The sequence below is a fragment of the Coturnix japonica genome, chromosome Z (assembly GCF_054131305.1).
Source record: "Coturnix japonica strain WE chromosome Z, WE-NBRP24, whole genome shotgun sequence".
Taxonomy (NCBI): Eukaryota; Metazoa; Chordata; class Aves; order Galliformes; family Phasianidae; genus Coturnix; species Coturnix japonica.
The window spans coordinates 15337932-15354742 of record NC_140702.1 but is presented as its reverse complement, the minus strand read 5'-3'; the positions used below and the strand labels follow the sequence as shown (position 1 = coordinate 15354742).

The 16811-nt window shown below is 41.2% G+C and overlaps 1 protein-coding gene across 1 annotated transcript in view; it reads right to left on the bottom strand.

Moving 5' to 3' along the window:
* Positions 1-14656, bottom strand: part of PCSK1 (proprotein convertase subtilisin/kexin type 1) — a 29647-nt gene extending 14991 nt beyond the window's left edge. Inside the window, exons 1-7 of the mRNA XM_015849709.3 lie at positions 14282-14656; positions 13264-13368; positions 10051-10161; positions 7775-7921; positions 7268-7344; positions 5163-5251; positions 1030-1202 (exon numbers count right to left, since the gene is read on the bottom strand). Coding sequence (XP_015705195.1) covers positions 1030-1202; positions 5163-5251; positions 7268-7344; positions 7775-7921; positions 10051-10161; positions 13264-13368; positions 14282-14461 — 882 coding nt within the window. The 5' untranslated portion in view covers positions 14462-14656. The remainder of the gene's footprint in view (positions 1-1029; positions 1203-5162; positions 5252-7267; positions 7345-7774; positions 7922-10050; positions 10162-13263; positions 13369-14281) is intronic.
* Between the last annotated feature and the right edge of the window lie 2155 nt (positions 14657-16811).

The following is a 16811-nucleotide window of genomic DNA, read 5'->3' as shown; positions in this document are numbered from 1 at the left end:
CCCCTCATTAAACAAAACAAGTTGGGGAAAAAAAAAAAAAAAAGAAAAAAAAAAAAAAGAAAATGTATATTCTTTACCGAATAACCTGTTTTTTTCCAAGTAGAACCACTGAACACTGGTTCCCTAACTACTGCTTTTTGCTATCCCTCTTTTCTTGCCTTGCACATCTGGACTGAGATGCTCGTTATCGTAAACCCATTCTTCAACATCCACTCTTCCCTCAGAGCGCATCACTTGTCAGACTTGCCTTTTTTCTTCTTTCCTGTCTGCTTTGTTTCCAGTATCCTCTTTTGCTCTGCTCCTGTCCATTCATTCTCCATTTTCCTCCTTTCTTGACTCTGATTCACATTTCCTTTCTATATTAGTGCCTGTCCACCTTTAGATATCTTTTCACCTCACTGGCAAGAGCAAGAGCAGTTTTTTGATAGATTCCCAGTAGCTCTGTTAGTATCCCACTTATCATCCAATGAGATCAAAAAAGCATAGCAAAAAAAAAGACACCAACTTGTAAAACCACTGTTTCCATTACTCTTCATTATGCGTTTTTACTATCGTCACTTTAATTGGAACGTGATATGCATTTATTTCTAAGCTAATGCAACTAACACAATACAAACCCATCTACAGAGCGCTAAAATGCATCAGTATTTCATACAGCAAAATATTCATGAAGCAGAAATTTTGTATTAAATTTTTATAGGCTTTCAGTGAAGAAATCCAATTACTGTTCAGTGCAAAACAAGCGGCAGAGAAGGGTGGGGGTAGGGTGAGATAAAGGCAGCAGAAGTAAGGATGGAAGAAGAAAGCTTATCTGTGGAGAATAACATCTAAAACAAGCTTAAGAAGGCTCTAATGGCACCTTTTTGAAAGTCATGTTCTAGCTGGTAATTTCTGACCAGGACTATTAAAATTTCTGTTCTCCTTTTCAGTTATGTGAATAGAGCACAAATCATTTTCATCTTCAGCCTGAGACAAACCATTTTAAAACTCTGTCCTCTGACATATTTTATTGTATTTTAAGTATCATACCTGCTCTATTCCATACTCAAAAGCTTTCTGTGCCAGTCTCCCAGGTCCCTCAACAGTTTTACCATCATCATTCGGGCCCCAGCTTGCACTGTAGATATCCACGTGCTCCGGATTGAAACCAATTGAACTGGCTTCAATAGCATCGGTGACTATTCCATCCAGCATGCGTATACCTTAACACAGAAAAACAAGCAGATTGTATTTACTTCCTGTTCTCCTCTTCCCCTTTGTTACCCGACCAGCAAAATTAATCTAAAACTACTGCACCACTACTGTGCCATAGCCTATTACTATTCATCTAAATAATAACCAGGTCAGTGTAAAACAGCATACTTACACTTTATACAGAGCTCAGGGTTCTCTATACACATTGAAAATTAACAAACAAACAACAACTAAAACAGGTGCAACAACTTGATTGCACCTGACATCTTTCTCTCTTCTTGCAGAAAGACAAGAAGAAAATATTAGTGTACCTGTTTTCTTGCTATTACATTGAGCTTCTTTGACTTAATTCTTTTCTTACAAAATCTGCATTTTCCTGAAATGGCTATTTTATCATTAAAACTACACAGGTTTTTTTAAGAGTTAATTATGACTTTGATGACTGATACACTCAGTCCACTCTATTAAGCTTGTGCTGTCTTTGTGATTCTATTTCACCAGTTCTTCATTCTTTATGACAAAAAAAATCTCATTGCTGTTTTACTGCTACATTTTTTCCCACTGTGAGCAATCCAGAGAGAATAGCGATATCTAGCCATTAACATTTTATTAGGAACTGCATGATCTAATCTTCAGAGCAAGCTTGAGATCAGCGGTACTTAAAATTCAGCAGCAGACAGTGGCTCATCTGCACTGGATCTCTTGCTCTGCAAACTCTAGACCTGCAATAGGATTGCTGCCACCATCCAGGGCTGGATGAGGACAGAAACAGCAGCAGCCTGGCAACCTTCCCACTGTGGTATACCTCTCCCAGCAACAGCAGCAATAAACGAGCTACAGGAGTCAGGACTCAGCCCATTTTCAAGGAATAAATATTCTCCCAAACCTGCCAAGCTTATATTACAGCAGCATGAGTACTATAGAATTCTGTTTATTCATTTTCTAGTATTTTCCACTAAATGGGAATTTTTCCAAAACACGTCAAGAAGAATGTGACTATTCTAGAAAAATGAAAAAGAAAAAAGAAATTCTTCCTCTTGCATCTGTGTGTCTCATTCTTCCTCTTCACTACTAAGCATTAAAAAATGCGCAAACAGCTGAACCCTAAAACTCCTAAAATCATTTGTGAGAAATCTGAGCTTTATTATTTAATAATGTTTACAAGGGGGACTTACAAACAGGAGGGATAACGACTTTTTACACATTCTGGTTGTGATAGGACAAGAGGGAATTATTTTAAACTAAAAGAGGAAATATTTAGGTTAGATGTGAGGAGGGAATTCTTTACACAGAGGGCAGTGAGGCTCTGGCACAGCTGCCCAGAGAAGCTGTGGTGCCCCATCCCTGAAGATGCTCAAGGCCAGGCTGGATGGAGCCCTGAGCAGCCTGAGCTGGTGGATGGCAGCCCTGCCCATGGCATGCAGTTGGGGCTGGGTGGGCTTTATGCTTCTTTCCAACTCAAATGATTCTATGGTCATTTCATATTAATGAGTGGCAAAAAATGACAAAGGAGTTAATTTGCTCCACCACTGATACCACTGTCACACATAAAGCTGAGAAAAGAATCAAGGTATATCCTATGTCTCAGATTCTAAAAATACCACTTACCCTCCAGAAGTTTAAGCTTGTAATGCTTTGAACACTCCTATTTCAGGTGGCTTAGAATTGTGAGATTCAGTCATAGCAGTGTGCTGTGAGAAAATATCTGCCTGTGTGAAAATGACTGAAAGCTTTGGGCACTGAGTTGTAACACATCATGAGATAGTGGGAATGCAGAGAATAGTATACAGATAATTCCCAAACAAGACCAAGCCAACTGAGCTGATAAATAATGTAGCAAGGAATAAAACAAGATCACTGATAACACACCGATAAAAAAGGCTCAAGAAAAAATAAATAAATCATTGCCTTGTCTTTATAATCTCCAGAAATGCTGCATGTTTAAGCCAACCCAGAGATTTGACTGCAGTAATATTTCCTTAAGCAGATTCCAGTGATCTGCTCTTGCATACATTCTTCCGCGTGCCTTCTCTCATCATCAGTCCCACAAATTGAAAAGCAGGCAAAGCCCAAGGTAATTTCAGAGACATAGACACATTTGCATGGCAGAAGGCTATTTTTAGCAACATATCACTATGTTGGAACTCTCAGCCCAGTCCTTTGTAAAATGAAGCTTCTTCATCATTTGATTTCTATGGTAGCGCCAGAGAAATACTGTAGCGTGGTGTGATGGTTAGATGTGCATGAAGATATATAAACCCTGCTTTACTCCAAATACACACACATTACTCAGCTCTATTCAAAGAAAGAGGTTCGTGTTAAAAGAAAATGAAAGTTTTCATTTTTAAAAATGACATTAGTAAGCACTTGCTTCATGCCATACACAGAAAAGCCCGTGGGTTTAACAGACACAAGATCTTGAAAAAGCTTGTGCAGATTTCAGAACAGGGCCAGAAATTAACATGACAAATTAGAACAGACAAGATTTTTAGTTGGTATTTTTAGTTAGTATCATTAAGACAAGGTTAAAGCAGTCTCTGCTGTGGACTATCAGAGAGCAACATACTCCAAGTGTCAGTCTCTTTCTCTGAAGCATATATCCCTGACTTTCAGAGACAATGCAGTGGCTCTGAATCACTGAATGCATGCAGCATGGCAAGTGATACAAGAAAATAACTGCTTACAGAAGCCATCCTGAACTAATGTCAAATAGAAGTGTGAAACGCATCATTTCATACACTTAAAAAGAAAAAAAATAAAATAAAATCCTGTAAAGAAATAAATCCTGCATAGCTCTCATTTCAAAAAAAGCCTTCCAGTGACCAGCCAGAGCAGATTCCAAATTTAGCTAATCCTTTGAAGACTCCTCCTATCTTCTATTGCTCTTTGAACGAGTTTTTGTTACATCCCTTGCATAATCAGGGTAGTCATACATACCAGCTTACAATTCATTTCAGCTTCCTTAATTTTCTCCTTCCTTGTCCAGGCACAAGTAGATTTTTTGGATTTGGAGTGCTAGACTGCTTTCCCTAATATGCATTTGCAAATGAAAACTGTGAAAAAACCTTCTGTGTAGATGCAAGTAACTTAAAATAGTGGCACAGCAGGAGTTCAGATATCACTGCAGCTTCATCCATTTTGTCTTGCTTTGAAAATCTGGCATCCTCATCGTGTGAGTGAGATATTTTATTTAAACAGAGCATGACAGCATAATGCACTGTGGCAAAGGTAGACTGCAAAGCTGACATTTGTGACAGCTCAGTAGAGTAAATGGGAACCTATGAACATAAGACTAAAATGGTGGGAATGGCGGTTGAAGGTGTCAATTGCCACTTAGCATCCCTTTGTTTAAAAGGAAAAATTGAGTAATGGAAAAACCAGGACTGTAACAAGTATCTTCCTCTGTGCTAAATAACCATTTACCATTGATACTTTGATTATAACTAGCTCATAAATGACTAATGGATTGAACTTTTAATCACCTCTTCAAAAAATGAAAATAATGATGGACAAGCATAAATATCTATTTTCAAAATTAATTTATGATATTAATCACAGCACTATGAGTATCTGGACTGACATGACTTTTTTGAACATAACTGTGTAGATAGAAATAATGCGCTGTAAGCAAAGGATAAATTTGGATATATTTTCGTCTGTTCTGCTCAAATCCTTCTCCCCCATGGCAACTTCTCCCAAGATAACTGGCTGCAAGAAGTGGATCCATCATTCTGCTAAAGATACAGTCTTTTCTCTGGGTTGTTTTTACCATCCATATTATTATTTTCTTGTTACTGTTTTCTTTCTACATATTACGTGATCTACCTATACCAAAGTGAAAAGCAGAATGCAGAAAATATGCTGGAATTTAAGAAACAGTTTCACTCTGTCCTGTAGCCTATAACTGCAAGAGTGATGCTTCCTGGTTTCCATCTACATCAGACATCTAACTATTCTTGGTTTCTTACCTCCAACTTTAGAATTGTAGGCTACTCCAACTCCACATTTTCTATTGTTGGCTTGCATGGCAATTTCTCCTGCACACCGTGTTCCATGCCTGGATAAATATAGCAAGAGTAAATGACCTCTCATAACCTAGACACTTCCACGTAACTTGTACAAAAAGTCATCAGTAACTTTCTTGATGTGGTGGGTGTCTTGAACTGAATTTAATGTAGCTATTTAATAGCTTTGGAGTTATATTCATATTAGACAAAAATATCTGTTTTCCATAGACTTCAGTCAGTATAATTTTACGTATTTAATTGTCAAATAATCATCACGACAAGGTGACAAATAACCAATCTAAGACTCACTGACCTATTAGTTACCGTTATTTTAGTAGAGCATAACAGTAGTGTAAAATTATGGTGCTATGATGTTAATTTTTTTCAGAACAAAACATGAGTGAGACTTTTTTAACCACACTTTTAGATATTCTTTTCCTAAGGACTGTCTTTATTTAGGATTTAAGAAAGTTAGCCTTTAAAGTATCTTCACCACTGCTAATTTTTTCTTGTAACTATGTACATACTATGTTTTTGTTTTGGTTTTTTTTTGTTTTTTTCCATAGGCAGTTCTTTATTAATTGATACAGAAAATCTTCAGGTAAACGTATTTGCAGAAGAGTTTCATTATTTAATACTACAGATTGATATTCAAATAACTGTTTGAATGCTTCTGGGCTGGGTTCCATTTACTTATTAATAAAGATTAGGGATAATACAGGTAGATATAAGAGATAATGTAATCAGAGCAAGAGGATAATGTGCTCCTGCTCTTAAATAATGCTGAAGTAAAGTAGAAATATTGTTTTTCAAATGCCTTGTTCATTGGACGTTTATCCGCTGATTGACTGCATTTTTCCCTACACCATGATTTATGTTGTTGTGGATGCTATCGTACTGTTTGACAGACAATAAAGAACAAGTGCTTTGGTTTCTCACTGCATCATCATGGAATAGTGGCATCCCAGTTGGTTTAATAAATTCACTTATTATTTCCGCAAGCTTTTAAACAGGTCCCCTCTGTTCTCCTTCTGAAGGACAAAACCTTCACAGAGCTACTATGAATACTCCCAGGTGTGACAGATCCGCTGTGATGTCCTGCTGAGTACCAGAGGGATAGATCAAGGAAATTCTCCACTCCTTCTAAGACACACAAGTCCATGAAACAAATTGGCTGGTGCCTATGTTCAAACCTTTTGAAACTTCCTATGTTATCACCTGGAAGACACTCAGGTCAAAACCAATCTACAATGTTTCCAGACACCTTTTACATGGAAGATTTTCCAGGAAGTAAACATAACCTTTTTCAGAGTCACAGCAATACAAGAGCATGAAGTCAGAAACATGACTGCATCTGTGCCCACCTGCACTGAGCTAGAATGCATGCTATTAGCCCAGAAGGTAATGCCAAAATCATTAACTAAGCTACAAAAAAATGACCAGGTGGAATGAGATTTTTTGGGCAGATTCCTCTAAGAAACATTATCTTACAGAGTCCTTCATAAGTGATGCATTTTAATATTCCCAGTGCAAGGCAGGGAAAGTCAAAATCTGCTTAGGTAGATATTATTCTACAAAAACACAAGGGGATATGGACAAAGTGTTTTGTTCAGCTTACAGAAGTATATCAGACCTTACACATACTATGATACGGAGAAAATCATGATGTGAAAACTTAAGTGCTTTAATTTCCAGTGTCTGTGAAAATGTTAGTGTGAATGAAAATACTGAAGTTCTGTACTAGGAAACACTTTTTTACTGTGAGTGTTACCTGAACACCAGCACAAATTGATGAAAGGCTGCAGAATCTCCATCCGTGGAGCACTCAAAAAGCCTTTTGGCCACAGTCCTAGGCAACTATCTCAAGGGGTATCTGATAGAGCAGGACTTGGAGCAAATTGGTTCAGAGATTTCTTCCACCTTCAACCACTCTCTGGTTCCAAGGCACAAATTTTCTTTTCATATATAATTCTAATAGGGGTCACAGATACTTCCACATTTGCATGTTATAACACAGAAAGTATTGCACTGTTTTGTTCTCTTCACACAACTGGGAGGCTACTCACTTGTTTTCGTTTGTTGGGTCATATCTAGGAAATGGATCATGGTCGTTGTCATTGAAATCATAACTTGCCTTTGGATCCTGCATTTAAAAAACAGAATTTATTGGGACAACTAGAAAATAGGGTTTTAAATGTATAACAAAATGGGTTCTAGAGCCTGTATTTATTTATTTGGTGTGTTTCATGCTGACAGCATTCAAGTGCATAGAATTTGATGAACATTAACAATTCCATAATTTTTTCATGGAGCTTTAATAATTCAGCATTAAACCACTGTATACAAACATGTACACAACTAAATCCACTGAGAAAAACAAAAGTTACCTTTGCTAAATAACATTCAACTTCCTGTGACACAGACCAGGCTCCAAATTATGCCTGTGGCAAACATTTCATTCTCTATAATGTAAGAGCTGCCTTGCAGAACAAACAGCGAGACAGCAAGATTGTCTGCATATCAAATTTACAGTTAGTTAACTTACTCCATAGCAATCTAATGCCTAAACTTACATAGTTGGCGTAGATGTCAGTGTGATTCCACTCCAAGCCATCATCTAATACTGTGATGACAACACCCTTGCCTGTAATCCCCTTTTGCCATACAGGAATAACATGGAGATCCAGTTTGGGAAGAGATGGAGTTATTCTTGTATCTTGCTGAGGAACAGAATGGATTACAAATGCGTTAATATTTGCAGCCACTTGCACACAGATTCAAAGACACATTCTAAAGGTTCCTCAAATCATTTCAGGCTGGATTTGTATATTTTGTACAAACTTTGAAAAAATAAAACAAAAATGAGTTTGTTCAAATACCCATAACACCAAAAGACAGCACCTCAGTCACCTAAGGCTTCCACTTCTGAATAAAAAGCATGTTCTATTTATTAGAGGTATGCAACAAAAAGATGGTAATAGTAGAGACATAGCCATTAACCTTGGAAAACTGAGTTAATAAGCAGACCTACTAACTGTTCTTTAGTCCTGATGAGAAGACACTGAGTAGCTGTATTTTCTCCAAACGTGTTTTCTCCTTTGACATTCAAGTTAGCCAGAGCAGAATAATTAATGGCTAAAACAATTAAGGCAGTTGTTTGGCTAGGAACAACTGTGCTGAATCACAACTTTCTGTTTACTACCCTCATTACTGCTCCTGTGGTAAATCAGCTGGAAGCGTGAATCATCTAGAACTTTCCTTCCACAGCAAGTGGAAGTACTCTCAGAAGAGCATCTCCTAAGCAGGGCATTTTTCCTCTCTAATATTAAATGTACAGTACATACATCGAGTTTTGAAGCTTCACTTATTACACTATAAAAACAGAGACATAAAACCCAGCACTTTGTGTTTTCCTGTGCATACTAAATTAGTTGATCACAGGTTTTTAATTTCTTTGTTTCCAAAAGAATAGTGGACAAAATATGGGGCACAGAGGAAGAAAGATGTCATGGCAATTCTTTCACTTTTTACTTCCTTTTCTGACTGCTGCTATTGAGGGAATTTTTGAGGTTTCAAGTTTTGTTCTTTAGAATCCATAAAAATATATTTTTTCCTCGTGTTGGTTGAAGGCACAGAGAATGAAAGTTAGAAACTGGTGTCATTAATCAGATAATAAGTAATTTACTACAAGGCAAGGATAGCATTTCAGAAGAAACTGGTGCATTTAGTCAGAAAAAAAAATCAATGCGTACTGCAAACAAGAGTAAGCATTGTGCTTTCTGTTTCTCATATAGGTAAACTGGAGGGAAAAGGAGTGCAAACCACAGGAAAGTGGGAAGTGGAACTGGGTCTCTTAGAGAGCCGGACTTTGCTTTTTTCACACACTCACACACAAATATATATATATACACACACACACATATATATACATACACATATATAATGTATATAATATATATATAATTTTTATATATTATTTTTTATATTTTATATATATATATAGTTTTTTATCTCTGTGTGTTTTTGCTTTTGTCCATTACAGACATCTTGGATACCTCCTGCTTCCTATTGAAAGCAGGTAAACAAGCAAACACTTTTTCAGCTTCAAAGAAAAGAAAAATTCCTAAAGATAATCATTTTCCATGTTGAAAAGAAGTCTGCAGTAATCTTCAAAGAATTATTTTATGCTATATGTTTTATAATTTACTTTTTCCAGTCCAAAGGGAAGAGAGGACAAAGCACAGTGTGAACAGCCTAGAGTTTGGTCAGGTTTCTCTAAACTGAAATGAAGAAAATAAATTAAGTGACTTCTAGTCACTTGGGCTGTGTTTGTACTTTGAACATCTTTCTTGCTATACATCTTTTAACCTATCCCCATTCAGAGTGAAAACACTGACATCTAGACTGAAAGTACAGTGAGATTTCTTGTGGAAATACAGACTCTCAAAAGAAACTGTACAAAATATGTGATTAACTGTATTTCTCACTTGTCATATTCAAGCTAGAGAGGTCAGGAAACTTCTTTTTCTTAAGGTTTTGAACACGTGATCTACACCGAATCTCTTCTACTTACATCCTACACCAAGAGGTTCAAGGTGCCTGTTGCATGTGCATGCATGCTTCTGCTTTCTTATGGAGTATGCTCTCCACACTGTCAGTTTTAATGAAGGAACATGCACCCAGCTTCAGACATGATAATGGAATTCTTACATGCTGATGACATACATTTTTAAGCTATAAAAAGGTAGATTTTAGCTAATAAATTGTGCCCTATTATCCACCCCTCTGTTACTTACAGAATAGTACAGTTGATGGCACAATTAAAATCCACAATAAGTCAAATTCTTACCAGATACCACTGCTGATTCCACATAGGATCATTGAAGAGATTCTCTGCCGAGTCAGTCACAGCAGCACGCTTAGTTCGCTTCTTTTCATACTGCTGCTCTGCCCATGACACCTGCAGTTATTTACATAGATGCAAGAAGTAAGCCATATACATGGGGACTTTCTTAGCCTAAAGGATCAGGGTTTTCCTCTCACAGAAATGTACTGATGCCTAATGCAAAAAGAAAAAAGCAATGCAGTACAGTGTACTTTAGGGAAGAGGACATGGTGAAATCACTATGCAATGCAATTAAAATCAATAAGTACAAGTTAGCAGTTGAGCCCCAGTGAATGCCAAACAAAACTGGCTTTTATATAAAATGTGCACTATGGTGAGAAGGTTATTTAAGAAGCAAATCTACAGCCTGCTTCTTTATCCTGTCTTCATTCTAATGACTATAGACTAGAAGTGGGAGTTCAAAGAAAAGATGAAAGATTATCTCAGGCTTTAGTCTAGCAGTCATGCCTACGATGTTACCCACAGCTCAGCTGGACCTTCAAGTCTCCTTCCAATTGGTGTTTTGAGGTGTGACCAGTTAGTAAACTCTGAATATGGGACTAATTTCACCACTGGCATAAATCCACTTAAGGCAAATGAGAGCCAAAACATTTCAGTGTGTTTTGCTAATGCATCTTTACACTGAATTGCGTAGCATTTGCACATGAACACAGCATTCTCTACATCAGAAGGCTACATTTTAAAAGTGTTTCTCACTCTTGTTCCTTTCAGTGCATTACTAAATTCAGTTCAAAACAATATGATACCCATCTCTGTTGTGTGGTCCTTTTGGAAATAGGAATAAATGTTACCCACTGCTAGCATGTGGACAGTCACTCTGACACAGACTGAGGTGATGCTTTCCCAATTTCCAAAGAAGCAAAGCAAGCTTGTGTTTGAGAGACTGGTAGGGTCCTGCTGTGAGCCTCAGGTGGAGACTGCTTTGAATCTAAACCTTTTGCTTTAAACATCTGAATGTATTTCAGCATTTTTGCCTGCTGTCATCCCATAACTTTATGCTCCTGACATCACCATATATAACAAGAGTGAGTTGGAAGCTATCATAATAAAAATATGTACTAATTTGATTTAAATATTTTTCTCTTTTTTTTTTTCTTTTTTGTGAAGGAAAATTTAACGAGAATTCATCACAAGAGCATAAAACGTTAAAAATAGAAGATACATCAGGCACATATACTGAAAGTTAATGCCATTCCCTTTGCTATATATTTAGAGAAAAAAAAAAAAAGCCTAACAAGCAGCATTAGTCACAGAAGACGAATATGCCAACACAAGTGTAAGCATCCTAAACTGCATTACTGATACACAGGGCTGTGTGTACTTGTGCCCAGGTTAAAACAATTACCTTTGTCCCTCCTCCATGTCCACAGCAAAGCTTGGTCTCTTCATCACCCAACAGTAATTAAGAATTGACAGCTTCCATTCTCGCTGTTTTTTGATGTGGACAGCTGCTCTCAGGGAAATGAGCTGGAACTACCGAGCACATATGTCTGACAAACAAGCCAAACGTTTGTCACTCAGCAGCTGAGCAAGGTTCAGGCTATCCATCCACTGCAAGAGTGGACCAGACCTGGCACTCACCAGTATGTAAAGCAGTGAAAAGGATTGGGATTCAGGTCCCTGCTGGAAGCAGGGAGGAAACATATAACTGTATCCTTTTGAAGCATCCAGTGCCATCATCTGCTTTACCATGAACACTGGGACACCCATAGCAGATAAATGTTCAGGTTAGAGGCAAGCTTTGCCCCCCGGCTTTCACTCTTAATGTGCTGTAAAAATCACAAAGGCACTACATAAAGAAAAGCAGGATTGTTTTCACTCCCTCCCTTTTTTAAGAATGAAATTAAGTCTTTTTAGTGGGCTGTTGCTCTTCAGAGGAAAGGTCCATGTATAACTACACAGTACTGCATGATTACTTTGTGTTTATACACTTACATAATAACATAATTGCACCTCATTCATTCACATCACTAATTTGCATACTAGATGGTAAATAAAAGGAAAATTGGAATAAATTTAGCAAATTACCTGCAGCACTGTGAAGCCACTTTTGAGTGTATAAGTCTACAGCAGTGTATAAAACCCCAAAAAAGACAGAACATCTCAACCTGGAAGCAACCAACAGGGATCATTGAGATCAACCCCTGGCTCCACACAGTGCACCCAAATACTGTGTCTGAGAGATTTTAATCAAAATGCTTCCCGAACTCCAGCTGCTTGAGGCAGCAGGTAAGAATCAGAACACACAAACTTTACTGCTTACACTGAACTATGGCTTTGAATACCCCCCGTTAGAATGATTTCACCTCAAAGATTTCAACCATTATAGCAGTATTTGAAAGGAGGTAGATGGAAATGGACAGCTCTGAACTAGAACACACAAAACAAATATGCAACCTCTAACCCTCCCTTAAATCTTCATAAGATCTTTTCTCCTAAGTGACATTTGCACCCTAAAACTTCACTCCGATAACCAATTACTTGCCCTCAAGTGATATGTCCTTACACGACTCAGAATGTTCATACTGGAGATACTTGACATTTTGGACCACTGCTGCAATAAAGCTGATCTGAAATTCAAATGTCAGCGTTCTGATATGTTTCTGATACTGTTTGACAGCACCCTTCACTGTTCCTTAAATTTGCCACCCACTGTGTTTCCTTACCATGTTAACAAGCAAGGAAGCTTCTCTCTTAAGTACAGAGAAATGGACAGCCTGCTCCATGGGGCATGCCTTAGGTACAGTCCATAAACCCAGCAACTCCCTTCTCTTTTTTTTCCCCCCAGTGTTCAATCACATTAAATCAAACCTAATTTCTATAGCAATTGCACAGGCATGGCTTGATTGCATCTATGGATTTTTTACTTTAAACCCTGTGGTTCCTCATTCATATTTTCATCAGCAACAGATCTGAAATTCCAAACCTCTGCAGTGCTGCGTATCTGAAATATGCAACTGGAAAGCACTTGCAAAAAATGCATTGAGAGGATCAGACTCTGCCAGTTAATGACAGAATAATTAAGTATTATTCAACACAAGCTGAATGCTGAATGCATCAGTCTTGCAAAGCGAGGAAGGACTGCCAGTGACCTCATTAGGCAGTGGCAGTACACTGCCAGAGCGGACAGTGGAGAAGAAGGGATGCAATACTCACCCTCTCATCATCAGAAAGCCTCTTGGTGATGTGAACAGCACTTCTCCGGGACCGCCGGGGGTGGCTCTTATGTCTGAACAGGTAGTGATTTTTGAGCGACCCTATCTGCAAGACAGAGACACACCTTCGCTCCAGAAAGGTGTTTCCTTACAAACAGCACATACCACACTCATAACCAACAGCACGGCTTTGTGCCTGAAAGGGCAAAGAATCAGCCCTCAGTTGTGTTACTCTGAAGTAAAACGTTATTCAAGTAGTGCTTATCACAGACCTAACACAGAAGGTATGGGGGAATAGTTTCATTTACACTAATGAAGTTGCATTCATTAGTAGCAGAGCAGTCAGCACAGCAGCGCTTCTCGTGCAGTAGTGACCAGCACCTTCAGACCATTCAGACAGACTGAATGACTGGTAAGACAGACAGACTGACAGACCGACTGGCTGACAGGCTGACAGACACTGAATGACTGTCTGACACGCTGACTGACTGACACACTGACAGCACAGCCGGCAGGCGGACCGACTGACAGATCGACCGACCGACAGACTGACCGGCTGACGGACTGACAGGTACAGCCGCGCTCCCACAGGAGAGCAGTCCCACCCGCGGCACTTCGCAGGGCCGTCCCTGCCCGCGGCTCAGGTGCGAGAGCTCCGTGCGGATCCCGATCCCGCACCGCGCCGGCACCCGCCGATGGGGCGCTCTCGGAGCGAGCTGCCCCGGACCCCGGCCGGAGGAGGGACGGAGCCGTCACCCAAAGCGGTTACTCATCCCTGACAACACTGACGTCACGGCATCCCGAAAAAGCGCCGGGAGGGCCTGCGGGAGAGCGGCCCCGCGACGGCGCCCCAGGGCGGGGCGGGGAGCCGGGGGGCCAAGCCCCGTCCCGCCCGGAGCCCCCGAGCAGCACGCGGGGACGCCGCGCCGGGGGTGCGGTGCCCGCAGCATCCCCGAGCTCGGCGGGCACCGTCCGGAGGGCAGAGCTCCGGGGACCCCTGACCCGCCGCCCGCCCCTACCTGCCCCACGAGGTCGTAGTCCAGCTCGTCGGCGATGGCTCTGGCGGCGTCGGGGCCCGCCGGGACCTCGGCCGCCCACTCGTTGAGGAACTGCCGCTCGGCGCCGCCGCCGCGGGCCAGGCAGCAGGCAGCCAGCAGCGCCAGGGCCGCGCACCGGCCGGCTCGGCGGAGCCCGTCCATGGCTGTGGGGCGGCGGGACGGCGTTGCTAGGAGAGAGCTGCCCGGCTCGGCTCGGCTCGGCTGGGCTTGGCGCGGCTCGGTGCGGCGCGGCACAGCTCAGCGCGGTTCGGCTCGGTGCGGCTGCCCGGGGCTGCGCGGCTCCCAGACCCTCCGGTGCCGGAATGGAAATGAGTGTTTACACGTCAAAACGACGACAACCATCCTGACGTCAAGTGTACCTGGCCCCCGAGCGGGGTGGTGATTCCCCACGGGGCGGGCGTTCGGACGGGCGGCGGGGGCGACGCCCCGGGGACGCGGGGGATGGGGCGGGGGTGGGGGGGAGCAGAGCCCGTTGCCGTGGTGCGGAGCGGCCCCGGGGGTTCGGGAGGAGCCGCGCTCGAATCCCCGCACGATCCGAGAGAGAATGGAACGTGTGTTTGAATGGAGCTCCCGACCTGGGACTGCGGGACTGAGCGATGCGCGTCGCTGCGTCCAGCTCCCATAGGGATGCGGCGTGAATTGGCGCTGCTGCCCAGCCTGGTGGGGTGACAAATGTCCTCACTCTGAAATGGGACTGCTCACTGTATTTAACTATTATTCAACTTTTTAACTGGATGTTTGAATGCTTTAACGCTGCTTGCGGTAATTTAGCAGGTACACCTACCCAACTCCTCGTTGGCTTTTAGAATAGGAAGAGCATGGAAAACATAAATGCGAAACGAAGACGAGTGAAAACAAGGCATTTTTAACAGGCTGGCGTTCCGGCAGGTGGGGCAGGCACGAACTGAGAGCCTCCTCGTGTTTCTGCTGTGAACAATGCGAGAGGAGTGTGGGCAGTGCACCCATGGAGCAGAACAGAGTGGGAGTCCGAGTGGGGCTCAAGGGAAGGGTGTGTCCGTAGTGAGCACACCGAAGCACCGATATCGCTGAATGTCAGTGTAGAATGTCCATAAAATTATGTTACACCATCCTGACATTCAGCACCACGCATGTTCTGCAGAACTCTAAGCAACCCAGGGTCTGTCAAAATCAAGCCAGGGACTGGATGTGATTCCTGTTCAATTCAATTTATTGTATTCACCACAAGATTTTCTCAGTGCTTACTGCCAAAAATGTATTTTCCTTGCCTTTCTGGACGGATGCCATATAGATCCCTCTGTTCCACTTTTAGCACTGTGTTTCTGAGGTTGCCTTTGAGTGTGCTCTTCCTGTCAAACCACCTCTGGGTCCATGCAGGCTTTTTCCTGCGTCAATTTTACTGGTACTGTTCTACACAGAACACAAAGGACTTTCCATGTCTCAGTTCTCACTACTGCTATTGCACTTTGGCTTCAATTATATATTTGATACTCCACAAGTACATGGAAACATCTGTATACAGAAATGAAATGAAAGCCACTCATCAGTATGGTGATGATTTATATTCACAAGACTCCCTGAGACTGTCTTGAAAATCTGCATGTTCTTTTCCAAATTCTTAATTCATTCCACTGTGCTTTATTCATGGGGAAATCGTTTTGTTCAGACCTGGAGTCAGGTGTGCGCAGGTGCCTGAGCTCTGACACAATATGAGCCACGTGCTGTGAGGACTTGGCTGTCCTATCCATTAATGAGCACTGCTGTCCAACCCTCTCTGCTCCCATCTAATAATAGCACAATGAAGGGAACAGCTTGCTCAGCAGCCTCAGGTGGAGCCAACAGTAATTGTTTTGTGCTCCACCAGAACTTCAGGTTTGTTCTTTATCTGTGGAAGATACATGTAGCCCCTGGAGCACCCTGTGGTATTCCCGTGAGCTCAAATTCAGACATAGGAACAATTATAAAAGGATTATTTGTACAGTATGGCTTTTATAGACAGGCTTACTTCTAAGTGACCTGGTTTCTCATAAGGATTTATTTCCTTCTTGTGGAGAAATGTTAGCAAATAAATGCTTGGTTTTATTTTTTAATGCGATCACTGAGCAGGAATCAGTTGTTGATGTTCAGGATTCTTCCTGTGCAGGGAACCCATCTCAGGGGTACTTGGAAGTGCTTCTGTTTATGTTTGGCTTCTGGCCATCTGGAGGATGATGATAATGGACATGTCCTCATACATCCTGAAAAGTTACACCCACTACACTACTATAGGATACAGCCAATATATAGCCACTATTTCTTGGAGCTTAATTAGTTTTGTGTGCATGTTTTGGGTTTTTTTCTTTCCTCCTCCTTCTCAAAAGGCTAATATGATTTCAAGCTCTAGCTTTATGTTCACACTCAGATTTCTGATCCTTCAAAAGATGCCTATGAGAAAGGGAGACAGACCACCCCTGAGAAGCCAAGTGCTTACATGAAAAGTCCTATTCTCTGCTTGTTAGTAGGGCTGAAATAC